Genomic DNA, 17,902 nt, shown 5'->3' with positions numbered 1-17,902 from the left:
ACTGTGCCTATAGTTAACAAAACGTATTGTACACCAAAAATGTGTTAAGAGCATAGATCTCATGTTAAGTGTTCTTACCACAATAAAATAAAAATTGTTTTTTAAAGATTTTATTTATTTATTTGAGAGAGAGAGAGAGAGAGCATGAGAGTGGGGTGAGGGGCACAGGAAGAAGCAGACTCCCCAGTGAGCAGGGAGACCAACGCGGGACTCGATCCTGGGACTCCAGGATCATGACAGAGCAGAAAGCAGATGCTTAACCGACTGAGCCACCCAAATAAAAAATTTTTAAAGAATCTAGGGGAAAACAGGTGCTGGCAAGGATGTAGAGAAAGGGGAACCCTCCTGTACTGTTGGTGGGAATGCAAACTGGTGTAGCCACTCTGGAAAACAGTATGAAGGTTCCTTAAAAAGTTAAAAATAGAACTACCCTATGACCCAGCAGTTGCACTATGAGGTATTTACCCAAACAACACAAAAATACTAATTCGAAGAAATACATGCACCCCAATGCTTATAGCAGCATTATCTACAATAGCCAAATTATGGAAACAGCCCAAATGTCCACTGATACATGAATGGATAAAGAAGAGGTGGTGTGTGTGTGTGTGTGTGTGTGTATAGATATATACATCTTTTTTATGACTGAGCAATATTCCATTGTGCATAAAGAATGAAATCTTGCCATTTGCAACAATGTGGATGGAACTAGAGAATATTATGCTAAAGGAAATAAGTCAGTCAGAGAAAGACAAATACTGTATGATTTCACTTACATGTGGAATTTAAGAAACAAAACAAACAAGCAAAGGGGAAACAAAGAGAAAGAGAGAGAAGCAAGAAACAGACTCTTAACTGTAGAGAACAGATAGTACCCAGAAGGGGGGGTGGGTAGGGGGTTGGGTTAAATAGGTGATGGGGATTAAGGATGCACTTGTTGTGATGAGCACCAGGTGTTGTATGCAAGTGTTAAATCACTATATGAAACACCTGAAACTATTATTGCACTGTATGTTAACCAGAATTTGAATAAAAACTTAAAAAAAAAAATAGACTCTGGAGGAGTAGCACAGTCACAAATGACCTTAACTTCAGACTTTGAATTTATCTCTCCAGATGAAGTCATACCCACAGGCAGGTATCACCAACAAGTTGGAAATAAGGGGAACTTTATTCCCCTTTAAATTTATTTTCCAACACTAAGCCCTCCACCTGTGATCATTATCTGTTTACTGTCAATCTCTCCAACCAGAATATAAGGTTCATGTAGGCAAGGACTTTATTTCTTTCACTAAAGGATTCCTATCACCTAGAATAGAAACTGGTCTATAGGAGACTCAGTATCTTTTGGATGAAAGGAAATTATAATACAAAGCCTTTATTTATTGAGAGCAAGATTGTCTCTAATCATATCAGCAGAGATAGTGTCCACAGCTTCCTAAATGGTCCGCTTCTATCTTTGTCCTCTGCAGTCTATTCTCAACACAGCAACCAAAGTGGCTCTGCTAAAATCAGCTCAAAACTTGCCAGTGGTTTTTCACATCACTCGAAGTAAAAGCCAGAATCCTTACTGTAACACTCAGGGTCCTACACAATCTAAACCTGAGGCTTCCAATAATGGTAGCCACAGTGGCTATTTAAATTTACATTTAAAGGTCACCTGGATGGCCCAGAAGGTTAAGCATCCAACTGTTGATTTGGGCTCAGGTCATGATCTCAGAGTCCTGGGATGGATCCCCGCATATGGCTCCCCACTCAGCAAGGAGTCTGCTCCCTTTCCATCTGCCCCTCTCCACCCTACACGTGAACTCTCTCTCTCTCAAATAAATAAATAAATCATTTTTTAAAGATTTTATTTATTTAGGGGTGCCTGGGTGGCTCAGTTGTTAAGCATCTGCCTTCAGCTCAGGTCATGATCCCAGGGTCCTGGATTGAACCCTACATAGGGCTCCCTGCTCTGCAGGGAGCCTGCTTCTCCCTCTCCCACTCTCCCTGCTTGTGTTCCCTCTCCCACTGTGTCTTTCTCTGTCAAATAAATTTAAAAAAAAAAAATTTTTTTTAATAATATAAAAAATAAAGATTTTATTTATTCATGAGAGACAGAGAGAGGCAGAGGCAGAGGGATAAGTGGGCTCCCCGTGGAGCAGGGAGCCCGATGCTGGGACCTGGGATCATGACCTGAGCCCAAGACAGACACTTAACCGACTGAGCCACCCAGGCATCCCAATAAATTAATCTTTTATAAAAAAAAAGAAAAGACCTGGTGATGGGTATTAAAGAGGGCATGTATTGAATGGAGCACTGGGTGTTATAGGCAAACAATGAATCATGGAACACTGCATCAAAAACTAATGATGTAATGTATTGGTGATTAATATAACATAATAAAATAAAATTAAAAAAAGAAAGGAAGAATTACTGGTTTGGGGAGTACTAATCAACAAGAACTAAAATACTGTACACCACAGTGACACAGGAGATGAGGAGGCTGGTACTCAGAATTAAAGCTTCCTATATTTTGTTAAATTTATAATGAGTGTTAAAAATGTGAGGATAATCACTAAAATGAATCATGAATAATTTAATGAATAATCATTATAATGAATAACTGTTGAATACAAGGGGGAAGGAACAAGAAAAAAGAGAAAACATGGAAAAATAGAAAGTGCAAAATAAAATAGGTAGAAAATCCAAATATATCAATAATCACAATAAAAGATTAAAACATACTAGTTTATTTAAAAAGTATTAAAAAGAAAAAATAGACAATGGTTCATCTTTCAAGTCTAAAAAAAGGATACTGAGACTGATTTTTAATAATTTTCAGATATCTGTTCTTTAAAGGAGACACATCTAAAATACAACACAAAGTATGAAAGTAAAAGGACAGGAAAAGATACATCAGGCAAATACAAATCAGTGAGCTGGTATCAATATATTAGTATGGGGAAAGTAAAATTTAAGGGAAACATAACTAAAGATAAAGATGCTATTTAATTATTTTTTTAAATTGTCAGGAAGATATATCTATCTTGAACCTGGATGCACCTAGCAAGTTGACAGATAAGGTGACAATTCACAGAATTGTAAGGATTAACTTTAGACGTTTTAAAGGCATGCATGCTAAAAAAGTGAATACACAAATCCATAATCACAGTGGAAGATATTTATCATGTATCTCTAGAAATTAATGAAGCAGACCAAAGGTGGGAGGAAAAGGAAATCAGCTGATTTTACAAAAAAACTGTACCTGTTAAGGAAGAGAGACATGAAACATGAAGAATCAGAATCTAGAAAAAGTTGTTTCGGGACCGGGGAACTTGAGCACATTAGTAGCCAGGAGGAAGGGCCCTTAGAGCTGTGGTTCTCAATCCGGGCTGCACAACAGAACCACCAAGGAGAGCTTTTAACCACCGTGTGTCCAGGCCACAACCCTATCCAATTAAATCAGATACTGAGATGGGGCTTAGGCCTTGGTATTTTTAAAAGTTCCAACATGCAGCCAAAGCTGACAACCACTGGCCAAGGAAGAGAAACTGAAGATGTAGGAGAGAGGCAGGACTGGCTACGTAATTTGTGGAGCCAAGGGCAAAATGGAAATGTAGGGCCCCTTGTCCAAAAATTACTAAGAATTTAAAGACTGCAACAGCAGAGCAGTAAACCAAATTCAGGGCCCTTCTGGTCCTATGGGATTGCACAAGTCTCACACCCATGAAGCCAGCCATGGAACAAGGAAAATCGAAGGGAAATGGTTCAGGAGGGGAATTAATAAAGATACAGGGGGGAGACTTTGGTCTTGGAAATCAGAAAGAAACTCTCACATAGAAGAGGCAAAGAGGAAAAATCAGGCTACACAATGGAGAGAAATCCTAAGGTGGAGAGAAGAGTGAAAAGAATTCATATTAGCTAGTCCTGGAGAGATAGATAATCATTAGCTGAGGGAATGTGCAGATCTGGTTTTCCAGCAGCCACTAAGAAGACAGCTATGAGATCTGTAAGAGAATTAACAGCATCTAATGAAGGAAAGTAGGGTCAAGCAGTACTAATAGCCTGGATGAGACTGGGTGCTACACGTTTTCAAAGAAGCAATCCACATATTTACGTGATTTCCAGCATTGTTCAGCAGCCCAGGAACAGGAAAAATAGACAGCTGGTTCCCCAGTGGAAGTTTGGAAGTAATACAGGTTGTATTCCGTGGAGGGCACCTTCTTCACTTTTCAGTGCTTGGTGATGGCTTGGAAAATTTGGTGAGGATAGAGTCGGCTCTTCTCTACCCTCCATATCCATTCCACACATAAACCATCTTCTGGTCTGCACTTCTGAGTAGGATTCATCATTATAAAAGAGAATTCGCTAAATGCTCAGTTACACATGGTGCTATACCAGGTGCCCCAAAACAATGGACAAGTGGCTTAGCAATAACCTTATAAATCACATACAAACCCCTTCCTGATACGACATATTTCTGTTTATTATGTCTTTGTTGTATATTTAACCCAAAATATATCACTAACCTTCTTTGTGTGTGTGTGTGTGTGTGTGCATAAAGGCAGCAAATATAAAGCCTATCAACCCAGTCTCAGGCTATCCAAGTGACATCCTAGCCATTGACCAAACACTCAAGAAGAAGCAGAATTGGACAGTGACGGATGCAGCTGCTATGAAACAGCACGTGAGTATTCACTGTTGCATGCCTTCCCAGAACGCGTTGATCAGACTATTTTCTACTTCAATACTACAACCATCCCAAAGATATTTTTTCTGCTCTATGTCTTTAAAATAAGACAAGATCATTTCTCATTTTTACCCATTGTAATGACGCTTCTTGCTCTGTGATCAAATGGATTCAAATGTTAATTGTTATAATTCATCCCGCTAATCACCCATGGAACCATACCCAGCATCGTTTCTGTCAAACCTTCCTTTGTGTCATGCTGGAAATAGCAACTAATTAAGGCAGCAAACCAGCAGTCACAGTGAGCAGGTGTACTAAGGGAATCATGATGAGTGAAAGCATCTTGATTATAGCAGCTAAAAGAAGAAGAAGAATTTGAGTGCACTTCCTAGGTGCCAGGCACGGTACTCTAGAAGTACTCTACAGACATTAATTAATTTACCTACCACAACAGTCCTTCCGGATAGGTGCTGTTATCATTGTCATTTTACAAATATGCAAGGGAGGTTGACTTCTCTAAAGGCAGAAGTAATAGAGCCAGAATTATAAAAATGAGCAGCTTGGCTCTGGAATCCACACTTTTAACTGCAACTCTGTGCTCCCTATCTACTTTTGTGCCCTGACGTCTTAGCAACTTTTGGACTCCACAGAGACAGACTGAGGTGTATGTATTTCATGCTGCCTCCCTTCTGCATTTGACCAGTGCAGTGATCAAACTCTCCTTGGCTTTTCTCCTTCCTCGGCCTTTATAAAGACTACATCTTGCAGGTCTGTGTCCCTTCCTCTCGCTTCACTTTCCTGAATGGTCACCCCTTAAGTCTTGATATTTCCTTGTTTTCTAGTCCCATCCTACTGCTCTTCCCATTATATGCACTAATCCATTCATTTTTTTAGTAAATATTTATACATTATTAATAAAGTTCTAGGATTAGGGGATGCCACGGGGGGTACATAGCTCCTGCCCTCCATGATCTTGAGCTTGGAGTGAGGGTGGAAGAGAAGGAAACACGCAGTAGTAATATATGGGAATAAATGAAACTGTAGGTCGTCAGTACTTCATGCCACAGAGGAGTGGGCTCCCAACCTCTGTCTCATCATGGCACATATTCATGCTGGAGTAAATGGAGGCTGCTTATAGCCAGAGACCTCCAGTCTACAGCAGCAGCTGCCCCAAGGGCTAAGAAGCTTGAGAAGATCAGTAAAGTGGCATACCTGTAACCCAGCAGAACATTGGGAATCTCTGTGTTAAGTGAAGGAACAACTAGGTCAAGTACTCTTCAGATGATCTCAGTCTACCCTCCTTGTTTCAGCTGCCACCTATATCCTGATAACTCTTAAATTTGTCACTCGTGTAGACTTCTCTCCAGTATTTTTGACTTATCTCACTGCCTGATGAATATTTTTACCTCACTGTCTCAGCATATCAAATTGTACATGTCCAAACCAAACTCATCATCTGCATCAAACTGGCTCTTCCCTTGGGGATTCTTCTTGACATCAGGTATTGATACCACTATCTACCCTGTCGATGAAACTAGAAGGCGAGGAATCATCCTAATTTATATATTGTCCTCACTCCTCACATCCACCTATGACCAACTGTGGCTACTCTTGTTCTCCTGAAGATTTTTCAAATCCATCCCCTTCATCCTACCACTACTGCCTTAACTGAGGCCCTCATTCGGTCTTGCCTGGACAACACACTCCAACCTCCTATCCCTGCCTCACAGCTGCTCCCCTCCACCCATTCTCCACGCAGCTGCTAATGATCTATTGTGAAGGTGTAGCTATATCCCTGTCCTGCTTGCAAATGAATCTTTCCCTCTCAACAATGGCAGGATTTCTCAACTATATTTTCTGCTCCACACACTGAGATTTGTCTCACTTCCATCAGAAATAGTGGCTTACAGGGGCTCCTGAGCGGCTCAGATGGTTAAGCCTCTGCCTTCGGCTCAGGTCATGATCCCAGGGTTCTGGGATGGAGCCCTACATTGGGCTCCTGGCTCAGCAGGGAGCCTGCTTCTCCCTCTCTCTCTCCTCTCCGCCTGCTCATTCTCTCTCTCTCCTTCTGTATCTCTGTGTCTCAGATGAATAAATAAAATCTTTAAAAAATAAATAAATAAATAAGAATGCTTTAAAAGAAAGAAAGAAAGAGAAAAGAAGTAGTGACTTACTACAGCTTGATTTTCACTGAGTAAAGGGCTCTCTCAGCCTCACTGAGATCAAATCTAAGGGCCCCTACAGCAGACAACATTTTGCCTGCCTTACCTGCATCATTCCTTCCCTCTCACTTTCAAAACTCGACATTTTAGCACTACCAACATGCTTGTGCCTCCTACCAACTCCAGAGGCTTATTACCTTTGCCTTTGTTTATGCTCTCTCTTTTCCCTGTAACACCTTCCCATTACCACTGACTCCCTCAATCCGGTTAAATCCTCGAGGAACTACTCAGCATCTTCTCTCTCCCTGCCCTAGGCTGGATTGAGTGCCATCCTTGGCACTCCTTTTATCTCCAGAGATTATCTCCATCCCACATTTCCTCCTTGGTTTAGTTTATTGTGTTTTTAATATTGTCATAAATGTCTTATCTCATTATTCCCAAATCATACATTTTGATTGTCCATCAACTCCTAACTCACATGTCCTCTAGAGGTTCCACCCAATGGATAAACTCGGTGATTTTCACCTAGCCTGGGAATGTAACTCTTGGGATGTCTAGAATTGTGGTTCATAAGTCAAAGATATGTTAAGCTAACTACTGCAAATGTCTGTTCTCTCACTGCAGGTGAAGAGAGCTACTGATGCCTATAACTTGGGAATTGCCCTTGAGCACCGGAAAGACATGCTAAACCTCTGGCGGAAGATCCGAGGGGATCTGATTGGAATAGACACTAAAAATGAGTCCTTTTATGACACCTTTTCTACCTATACATGGTCCTGGAATGTTTGCCAAGAATTACTTTCACCGAAGGACTTAAGGTTATATGATGCCTACATGAATAGGAATACCTTCCACAACCCTGTATTCTCTTCTTCCTCGGATATCAGTGAGTGTGACACAGAGACAGGAAGAAAAAGAAAACGGAAAGGTTTCAAAGGGTTTCGACAATGAAATTTCTACATTTTCTAAACAGCTCATTGCAAACTACTTTTTCATAGATATCAAAATTATGGTTTCTTGCTTTTGTCTAGTACATTCTTAGCAGCTGGAAATGTTGACATCTTTTGGATTCTGACCAGTAAAAAAGTTTAAGTCCTAATGTGGTTTCCCTTTCCTAATTCTGAACAAGTAACTAGAGGCCATGCGGTTATCTTCCCAGCAAATGGCTGCGCTCTGCTGCCCCCACCTGGCTCAAAACTGCCTGGGCAGAAGGAGAAAAGCTGCACGTGGGCACTTACCTCAACACAGGGATGCCCCTCTGAGCCCCTGAGGGCTCTCTCAGCAATAAGCATCTGAGTTTATGAGTTTAAGTGACATTGGGTTTTTGATTATTTGCAAAAGAGGCCAGAGGCAGCAGATGACAATGATCTTTCAGTTCCAGGGAATAATATCACCATCTCCCAGGGAATCTTGATTAAATTTGGGTGTTCCTAAGGCTCCTTAGTCACACATCATAGGGCTGATCTCTTGAATCCCTCTTAAAAACAGTTGATCTCACCATTACACTTGTTGCTGTTGTTCTTTAGTGTATTTAATAAAGATGCGCAGGGCGCCTGGGTGGCTCAGATGGTTAAGCGTCTGCCTTTGGCTCAGGTCGTGATCCCGGGGTTCTGGGACTGAGCCCCATGTCAGGCTCCCTGATCAGCGGGGAGTCTGCTTCTCCCTCTGCCTCTGCCCCTCCCCGTTTGTGCTTTCTCTTGCTCACTCTCTCTTGCTCGCTCTGTCTCTCTCAAATAAACAAGATCTGGGGATGCCTGGGTGGCTCAGTCATTCAGCGTCTGCCTTCGGCTCAGGTCATGATCCCAGGGTCCTGGGATCGAGCCCCGCATCGGGCTTCTTGCTCAGCAGGGAGCCTGCTTCTCCCTCTGCCTGCAGCTCCCCCTGCTTGTGCTCTCTCTCTCCCCCTCGCCGCCCCATCAAATAAATAACTAAAATCTTTTCAAAAATAAATAAATAAAATCTTAAAAAAAAAAAAAAAGTACCTTATAGACATGACCACTCTTCCTACCCAAAACAAGATTTATGGTTTGACAGATTTTTTTTGGTATGGCTATGACTGTAATAGGCAATCTAAGAAATGTAATTTGGATGCCAAAATATTAAAATTCCTGGGATATTTTCTTGGATCAATGGGATAACAGGAGAGAATATTTTTAAGTATATCTGTTCTGGAAAATCTAAAATGTATAGTAATACAGTCTATCAATCTGTCCCACACTGTGGTTGACAGTAGAAACTGGCATCTTGCAGATGAAATACAGTATAGCAACAGGTATTCAGCCATTCATTCAACAATTATTTATTGAGTTGCATAATGTGTGCTGGCCCGAGTTCTAGGACTTGGATATGTAACAGTGAATGAACAGTAAAATGCCCTGACCTCACAGCTGAGTAATGCAGCTAATTATAACCACTGACTCAGTACTTCCACTTCTAGAAATTATTTCTAAAGAAGTAATCATGAATATACAAATGATTTAGTTATAAAGATAATTATCATGTTGGATTTTTAATAGTAAGAAACTTAAAGTAGCCTAAATGTCCAGCAAATCATGATACAGCTCTATAAAACAATACCAGGGTCATTAAAACAATGTTAGAAAAGAACATTCAAGCAGGAGAATGATATTCACAAACTATTATCAACTTATAAAACAGGCTACAACTGCTCAGAGCCATGAGAAAACTTTACGGAGTTGTTCTAAAACCTAATTTTGATGGTAGTTGCACAAATATAGATTTTTATGAAAATGTATCCAACTGTACACTTAAGATGGATGAATTTAATTGTATGTAAACTAAACCTCAATGAAGCTGTGAAAAATAGGGGATAACGCAGTTCTGAAACTATTTTAATGTAAAGGTTACTTCTATAAGTCAATTAGAAAAAAAGACTGGAAAGATATAAACCAAAGTGTTTAATGGATTAAATTAAGGATGGAATGGGGTGGTTTCTTTTTTTCTTTTGTCTAAATGTTCTACAATAAACACATATTTATTTTGCAATAGGAAAAAAACCACAAAGTCTGTTTAAAGTTGTTAAACCAGCATATTCAATCCTCTAGGGCTGCTGCACGTTCCGTGAAACAAATTAGGACACCCTTCCCCCACCTTTCAGTTCCAGAGCACATGCTTACACAGACCAGAATTTCCACTGATCGGAACTGAAAGAAAGGCATGAAATAATTAACTACCCATGTCCCAGGTTGACACCCAAGGCAATAATCCAGACTGAGAGTTAACTTTTCCAGGCTTTGAAACCATGCCACCCAGCTAGAAAAGCTCTTGAGGCTCACCAGCAGAGGGACCCTTAGGTCCCCTGAAAAGTATTGCTGAAGCTACAGTCCAGTATATAGTCTGATACTACAAAGGACTCACAGCCATGCCTTCCAAATTTCTTCAGAAAAATGATTTTAGGTGCTCCCAAAGATGAAGAAAAATGAGTTGTACAGGTCAACCAAAGATAATTGTATAGAAATTAAGTTTAGGATACTTTTATCACATTTCATCAAAAGGGACCAAGTTGTTTGACATTTTCAATGACTAATTATTGGAACTAATATAATAAGTGACTTCAGGGGAAAACAGAGTGAGCTCTATGCAAGGAAATATGCGGTAGGACTGCTGACTAGGAGCGTTAATAGTTTTTGGTGTGGGGAGAAAAAAGCATGGGCAAGAGAGAACAAGATGCCAAGAATAAATATAAACCAACCACTACATCAAACAACTGGCCTTGAGAAAAGATAAAAATCCTTGTACTTGTTTTTTGGAAAGGAGGTTTTGTTCAAAATGTTTCAAAAGACCGTGAGAATGGCAAACGTGTTTTCGAATAAAGTACAAGTTCTTTATTATCTTATTTTTTCGATTCACTCACGTATTTTTCTTTGTGATTAGGGGAGGTTTAAGGCTTGTTCGTTCCCATTTCTTTTCTGAGAAAGATACAGAATCTCTCATAGCTCCCTTCAGTTTTGCCTATGGAAAGAATGTTCAATGAAGTAAATGATCACTAGTTACCAGTGGGCTATCTAGTACTGCACCACTTAAATAACTAATTAACCGTTACCTTAACTTCTTCCAAATGGTAGTCCTTACTCGCCTGGAACTCTTCTCAACTAAACCTTATATCAACAGGATACTTTCTTCTAGATTATTTTGAGAATCAGTTTATAGTAATTATCGAAACAGAAATGTAAGGCTGAAAATGTATTAATATAACAAACTATGTGTTGTATTACAGTCCTGATTGTGTGAACAAGCTCGGGTATGGATAATTCCAAGAAGTAGGTGGTTATAAATTATGTAATTATAGGGGCACCTGGGTGGCTCAGTGCGTTAAGCATCTGCCTTCTGATCAGTAGGATCAAGGGGACTAGAGCTCCCTGCTCGGTGGGGAGCCTGCTTCTCCCTCTGCTGCTCCCCCTGCTTGTGTGCTCTCTCTCTCTCTCTCTCTCTCTCTGGCAAAATCTTAAAAAAAAAAAAAACTTTAAAAATTATATAATTATATAAATTAACCTCATGTTCTCAGAATTCATTCCATATCCCCCTCCCCAGAAAAATAGTATTTTTATTCTTTTTCATAGCTTTTCACACTACGCAAAGCCCACTACAGAAGCTGGAAAACTGCTTATTTCCTCAGCCCGCTTGCTATCTTCCTCAAATTCTTCTGCCATCAGGTCTAAATGGAACTAGGCACCCTTAATTCTCAAAGTGGTTCAAGATTTTTCCCGTCTTAAAACTTGAGGGAACCTGGGAAACCTGTTAGAGGACCCCAGCATAAAAAGGAGACTCAATCGTAATGTCTCCCACTCTTTTTTTTTTAAGATTAAAAAATATATATATTCATTTGAGACAGAGAGATACAGAAAGAGAGCATGAGCAGGGAGAGAGGCAGAAGCAGGCTCCCTGCTGAGCCAGGAGCCCGATCCCAGGACCCCGGCATCATGACATGAGCCGAAGGCAGATGCTTAACCATCTGAGCTACCCAGGCGCCCCTTTTTTAAGATTTTATTTACTTATTTGTGAGAAAGAGAGCACGAGCACAAGCAGGAAGGAGAGCAGCAGGCGGAAGCAGGCTCCCCCCTGAGCAGGGAGCTCCATGTGGGACTCGATCCCAGGACCCTGGGATCATGACCTGAGCCGAAGGCAGACGCTTAACTCACTGAACCACCCAGGGATCCCTGTCTCCCACTTTCCTGCGGGCCTGCACCGCCACCGACCCCTTTGCCCGGGAGAGGAAAAGCCAGCTCAGAGAAATTCTGTGGGCGAGCGCTCCTTAACACCGAGAGCGCTGCCCCAACTTAGGGCCCGCCCCCATTGGGCGGAGCTCCAGCTCCAACCCAGACCGGGGCTTCAGAACTGCCCCGCCCCTTCTTGCTCTTTTCCCGCCCAGACCCCGCGACTTCCGGAAGGGGGAGTGGCCCCACAGGAAGTTTTCGCGTGTCGGAAAAGTAGGCATATCCGGCTCCGGTGTCATGGCCGGCCCCTATCCTGAGCGCGCTCCGGCTGTGGTCAGCGCGAAGAGGCAGCAGTTTGGAAGCAGGTTCCTGAACGATCCGGCGCGCGTCTTCCACCATAATGCCTGGTAACTGCCCTACCCTTCGTCCGGCCTCCGGCTTGTCCTCTGTCCCGCAGCCCCGTGCGCTCTGAGAAGCCCTGACCGCCGGCCACGAGTCGCGCTGCCCTGCTCGAGGCGCTCTCCTTCCACGGGAGAGGCGCTGCGTGGCCAGCGACGCAGCCTGCCCGCAGCTGGGACGTGAGGCCCCTAAGCTGCCCGTTTGATTTTCCCAGGGACAATGTGGAGTGGTCGGAAGAGCAGGCCGCCGCAGCGGAGAGGAAAGTCCGGGAGAACAGTACCCAGCGGGTGTGCCAGGAGAAGCAAGGTGCGCCTAGGTGGGCCCTCAGTGGTATCAGCAGCCAGCGTACTACTAGACGCGCTCTCCCGGAGAGGCCGCCAGACCGCCGAGAGCCTTTGTTACTGGACTGATCCCGAACTCCGGGGTAGCACGGGAGGGGAGGGGCTGAGTTAGGATGGAAAAGGGCTTCCCCCTAAAATCTTGTTAGGGCGAAGAGGGAGTTTGGGTTCTGGCTTTATTTGAGAGGGAGTAACAGTATCTTGATGTATTTCCTAGGGATTAATTTTTAGTACGTCGACTAGACCCATATTAATACGACTGGCTTGGTCGCGTGATCGACTTGGATGCTGTGCCTCGTCTATATGATTACCCTAGCTGAGGAAATGTTGTCATTGAAGCTAGATTCCAGCGATCAGATTCTAAGTATTGGGGGGGGGGGAGCTAATGACTGGTGAATTTTGTATCTTTTCCTTGTGTGATGGCTATGAGGATTTTAGGGCTTCTGCCAAGGAAAGCTGGGTGAAGAGGAGTGTAGGTAAGTCTGGCCAAAGAAAAAGAGACCTCTTCCGGAGAGGTGGATGATTTTACTGCAAAATATCTCTAGATACCAATACTAGGACTAGCTGAGCCTATGTGCTAGATGACAATTGAAAGTAGGACTAGAAATTGGGAGAGTAGTATCCCACAGTTCACTTTAACAGTAAGAAGATTCCAGTTACAAAGTATTCACCTTACATAGTTCGACAGAGACTAGATCAAAGCAAGTTAGAGTTGAAAGGAATTTTGAAAATCATATAGTCCAATATCCTCTTTTTACAGTTAAAGAAACTTGAACCACAGGACATTAAGTGCCTTACCCAGAGGTAAGCAGTTAGTAGTAGGAATGGTGGAACTAAAATCCAATTTCTTAGATTTTTTTTTTCTTTTCTACTACACTAGTTGAGGTCCTATATTGGCAAAGAGCAGAAAACTGTAGTCTAGTACTGCCCACTGCCTTGATCACCTTAAACTATAGTGGAAACAGTCTACCCTCCTTAAGTCTCTCCTGTCCTCTCTCATCAAAACTCTTCTCATCTGAAGACATTTTTCCCTCTTGTCAGCATTTCTCCTTTCCCGCCTTTGTCCCGTCTTTAGGATCTTTTAGTAGTATTGAATTCTTTCTTTGCTCCACATTCAATAAAGAACCACAGACAGAGGAGTATATTTAAAGAAGAGCTGTATGTGTCATTAACCATTGAGTTCACATAGGGAATGCCTGAAGAACCTGGGACATTTCACTTGTAAAAGAGAAGATTTAGAGGGGAAAATAACTGCCTTTAAATACAAAAGAATTGTTCTGTATGGCCCTAAGAAATAGTAGGACTTTTTGACCAGAAGACAGATTTTTTTGCTTAATGTTAGAATTTTTTTTTTCCTTAATGTTAGAATTTTCTAATTAGCTGAGAGCCACCTGAAGATGTAGGTGGAGAATTGGTAATAAGTTCCCTGGTAGAAGTTCCTCCCTAGAAGGACAAGATACAGAGGGAATTCAGATAGGGTAGGTGGACTGCCAGATTTCCAGCTCTACTTGAGGATACTTTTAGTATAAAGTGACATTTGGTGAAGCAGGATGACATTTGACATTAGGGACACATAAAATATTGAGAGATTGAGAGTTTTCTTAATTCTTTAATATTTACAGTTGATTATGAAGTCAATGCCTACAAATACTGGAATGAGTTCTACAAAATCCACGAAAACAGGTTTTTCAAGGATAGACATTGGCTTTTCACTGAATTCCCAGAGTTGGCACCTAGCCCGGACCAAAATGACTTTAATGATTGGCTCTCAGAGAACAAGAGGAGTGAAGTACCTGAAGGTAGGAGCAAGGAGGACGGACCTGGTTTAAAGACAGAAGAACAGCACATGTGTTCTTCAGATAGCCTTGGACATAAAACACAGATGCCTCCTGTGGAAGGAGATGTAACTCAGAAACTCAGCCGCCTGGAAATCTGTGCTGATGAGTTCCCTGGATCCTCGGCCACCTACAGAATACTCGAGGTAACCCCCCTCAGTTGTCCTGAGAGTAGGGTTAACGGGGCTGTTTTATTATACACATGGGTGGCACCGAGAGGCTGACCGCAGAAGTGATTATGTGTGAAGAAGCTGACTAGACTTGACTCTTATGTTGGCCTAGAAAACCTCCATTTTTGAACTAATGATATGTCCTCAATTCAGACCAGATAATCCGGTGGTCGTGGCAAAGAAAGAGAGATCACCTGAGGTGCTACCTGGGGACATCCTATTGCCTCTGCACGTTGTAGGATCTGCTGTACCTGCCACCTGCAAGAGTCCCAAGTCACAGGACAAATTCTTTTACTTCTCTTGTAACATTAGATAGGGGTGGGGTGGGGGGACGTCAGTCGCGATGGTGCCTGCTTCTCAGGCTTGGGAGAGTTCTTGTCTTCCTAGTTTGGGTGGTGTTGCGGAGGCAAGACTACCCCCAGAAACGTGTCTAGGTGGGTACCGTAATGCAGATTGAGAAGCGGTGACTGTACACTCGGCTGGAAGCTGATTAGCCTTGGGGTTGAGTCCTCCAGCCTGACCTTGTTACTAGTCCCTTCCCCTCTCCAAGCAGAAGGGGACTTCTGCCTCTCTGTCTGCCTCATGGTAGTTATGAGAATGACATATATTGAGATAACGACGTAAAATGGCTAAAAACAGTGCCTGGCATGTAGCAAGCCCTTAGTAAATGGTCACTGTCTTTTTTGGGTTTGGGGATTTTTTTATTTTGTTTTTAATTTATTATTTTAGGGAGAGCGCGCATGTGAGAGCAGGGGGAGGAGCAGAGGGCTAGGGAAAGGGAGGTAATCTCTAGCAGACTCTGCACTGAGCACAGAGCCTGACGCAGAGCTCGATCCCTTGACCCCAAGATCATGGCCTGAGCCGAAACCAAGAGTCAGACACCCAACCCCAAAGGGTCACTGTTATTAGCACACCCAGCACCGTGTTTAGGACAGTGGAATCCATGGTCCCCTTTTCATGAATTTTTCTGCAGGTTTCCAATAATGATACAGTGCAGTTCAGTAAGAGACTGTTTCATCTGCCCTGTCTTCCCTGCACGGGAGCAGCTCTCCTGCCACAGCCCCTCATCCCCTGACAATGTGCACCTGTGCAGAGTTCGTCTCCACCCCCTGCTCGGTCAGGAGCCCCTCCCAGCTGTTGAGCCGATCACTGCAGCGATGCTAAAACCACCCGAGACGTGACAGCTGAGAGCCTCCGCAGCTTGGCGGCCCCACGGCCCCTCCCCTCACTTATTACTAGCTGCAGCTTCCGAACCAGTCCCATTTCAAGGGATATCGACACAGCCAAGTTCACCGGGGCTGGGGCTGCCGCCGTCAGTGTGGCTGGCTCTGGGGCGGGCATTGGGACTGTGTTTGGGAGCCTCATCACTGGTCATGCCAGGAATCCCCCCCTCTTTGAGGCAACAACTCTTCTACGCCATTCTGGGCTCTGCTCTCTCAGGGGCCATGGGGCTCTTTGGGCTGATGGTGGCCTTTCTCATTCTCTTTGTCATGGGCAGGAGCTGTGTCCACCTCCCATAGGTCTTTCTCCCGTGTCTCGTCTGCCCTGTATGTTCCTTTTCCTGTACCTCCTCAGGCAGCCTAGGGAAAGTGGTTGGCTCAGGGTTTGACCGAGGGAAGACAAATAAGTACTGTATTAATGAGAAAAAAAATATTTCATCTCTTGGACCATTTGCTAAAACTCAAAAAGTAAAAGCAATCCATGCCCTTTTTTCCACACCAGCTTCCTTCTGCTGTCGAGAATCCAATGCTCTTGTCTTTTATGGCTACCTCTTTTAGACTTCCTGAGGTCAAGGTTGGGGAATGTCGTGGCTACTGTTTAGCTCTGGTCACTGCACCTTCCCTACTAATACAATTAAGCAAGATTATTGTTGATTATTTATCTAGCTCTAGGGAATTGATTCCTTGAAAGCCGTGTAACTAAAAGTTCTTTTCTGTCCGCAGGTTGGTTGTGGTGTGGGAAACACAGTCTTTCCGATTTTACAAACTAACAGGTAAGTGTGTTGTAAACTTTACCTATAGGATAGCAAAGAGGAGAAGGGGGTGTGTTGTTTCTCAGAACTTACTTCAACAAACTGGGAATAATGGTTATTGGGAACCATGGGTGACAAGATGTCGATTTCTGTGTTATCTTTGTCATCAGGGAAATTGGTGAGTTTCAAAACCTGCTCCACTGCCAATATACGGGGCCTCCGGTATTTTAAGTTTGCTACACAGGAAAGAGAACGGACATAATTCAGTTGACAGTCTTAGTTGTTCTACTGTTTTTTCTGCCCGTTTCAGAGATCCGGGACTTTTTGTTTACTGTTGTGATTTTTCTTCCACGGCTGTAGAACTGGTCCAGGTAAGTGCATTCGGTCCTATCTGTAATTTTCACTGATTAAAGGGGAAAGGTCTCTAGCAAATTTCTATTATTCTTATGTGGTCTGAAAGTAAAAGACTTGCTGGAACAGCCCGAGTAGAGGAAAGAACCGAGCATGAACGTGGAACCTGTCACTGGCCAGTTGTGGAACTTTGGGCAAGTCTCCTGCCCTCTCCAAACGTAGGTTTTAAGGATTAAAATGAGAAGATTGTTTCTAGTCGGGGTTCTTTGAGTTACAAGTCACAGACACACCCAGACAAACTCATTCAGTAAAAGAAGGTCATAGAACCCAAGGGCATAAAGTGTAGCCAAGGCACTCAGCCCCGAAAAGGTGGCAGATGCCAAGGCCAGTTGGCTCCTGGTGAGCCGTTTCCACTCCTTTCCTCCTCCTGTCACAATACTTCCCTCAAGCTCATGGTTTCCTATCGCATAGCCCAGAGCCGTTTGCCCTTTGTTTTCCTCTTTACCGGCTTTCTGTAATAGGTTGGTCACATGACACCAACGTGCTTGCCCCCTTACATGTCCACCCTGTTCAGGCATTCTCAGAACCTCACCAGAATGACTTGTCCTGATTCCAAAGTCCCTAGGAAGAGTCTGGTTGACCTGGCCCAGCTGATAATCTACTTGCTGTGTTTGAATTAGCTGTGGCCAATGAGGAACAAAGTCACATTTTTGTAGAAGAGAGATACAGAAAGAGAAATTACCCTAAAATGTGTTGGTTACAATCATGTCTAATGCTCCTAGCATAGGAGGTCTGGAATTGGCAATTCGTGTCTTTCTGGAGTGTT

At 43.0% G+C, this 17,902-nt stretch overlaps 2 protein-coding genes and 1 pseudogene across 14 annotated transcripts in view; all 3 read left to right on the top strand.

Annotated features, from left to right (window-relative positions):
- The window catches only part of EFCAB3 (EF-hand calcium binding domain 3), a 13,007-nt gene extending 4,845 nt beyond the window's left edge, over positions 1–8,162 (top strand). The window contains exons 4-6 of one of the 3 annotated variants that reach the window (XM_034990121.1): positions 3,018–3,068; positions 4,550–4,672; positions 7,462–8,162. In XM_034990121.1, the coding sequence (XP_034846012.1) occupies positions 3,018–3,068; positions 4,550–4,672; positions 7,462–7,788 (501 nt within the window). In that variant the 3' untranslated portion in view covers positions 7,789–8,162. Of the gene's footprint in view, positions 1–3,017; positions 3,087–4,549; positions 4,673–7,461 lie in introns of all 3 variants that reach the window. The other 2 variants (XM_034990120.1, XM_034990122.1) reach the window with 2 other exon arrangements.
- Positions 8,163–12,275: 4,113 nt separating this feature from the next.
- The window catches only part of LOC118000428 (tRNA N(3)-methylcytidine methyltransferase METTL2A), a 43,162-nt gene continuing 37,535 nt past the window's right edge, over positions 12,276–17,902 (top strand). For 3 of the 11 annotated variants that reach the window (XM_034990115.1, XM_034990114.1, XM_034990118.1), the window contains exons 1-5: positions 12,281–12,418; positions 12,625–12,716; positions 14,371–14,729; positions 16,697–16,746; positions 17,036–17,096. In XM_034990115.1, the coding sequence (XP_034846006.1) occupies positions 12,309–12,418; positions 12,625–12,716; positions 14,371–14,729; positions 16,697–16,746; positions 17,036–17,096 (672 nt within the window). In that variant the 5' untranslated portion in view covers positions 12,281–12,308. Of the gene's footprint in view, positions 12,419–12,624; positions 12,727–14,370; positions 14,730–14,906; positions 14,953–15,540; positions 15,870–16,696; positions 16,747–17,035; positions 17,097–17,902 lie in introns of those variants that run through there. The other 8 variants (XM_034990112.1, XM_034990111.1, XM_034990108.1 and 5 more) reach the window with 7 other exon arrangements.
- Positions 15,895–17,085, top strand: LOC118000427 (annotated as a pseudogene).

The sequence above is a fragment of the Mirounga leonina genome, unplaced genomic scaffold, assembly GCF_011800145.1.
Source record: "Mirounga leonina isolate KUSES-001 unplaced genomic scaffold, KU_Mleo_1.0 Mir_495, whole genome shotgun sequence".
NCBI lineage: Eukaryota > Metazoa > Chordata > Mammalia > Carnivora > Phocidae > Mirounga > Mirounga leonina.
The sequence above is the reverse complement of the archived record's forward strand: the minus strand, read 5'-3'. Positions and strand labels throughout refer to the sequence as shown.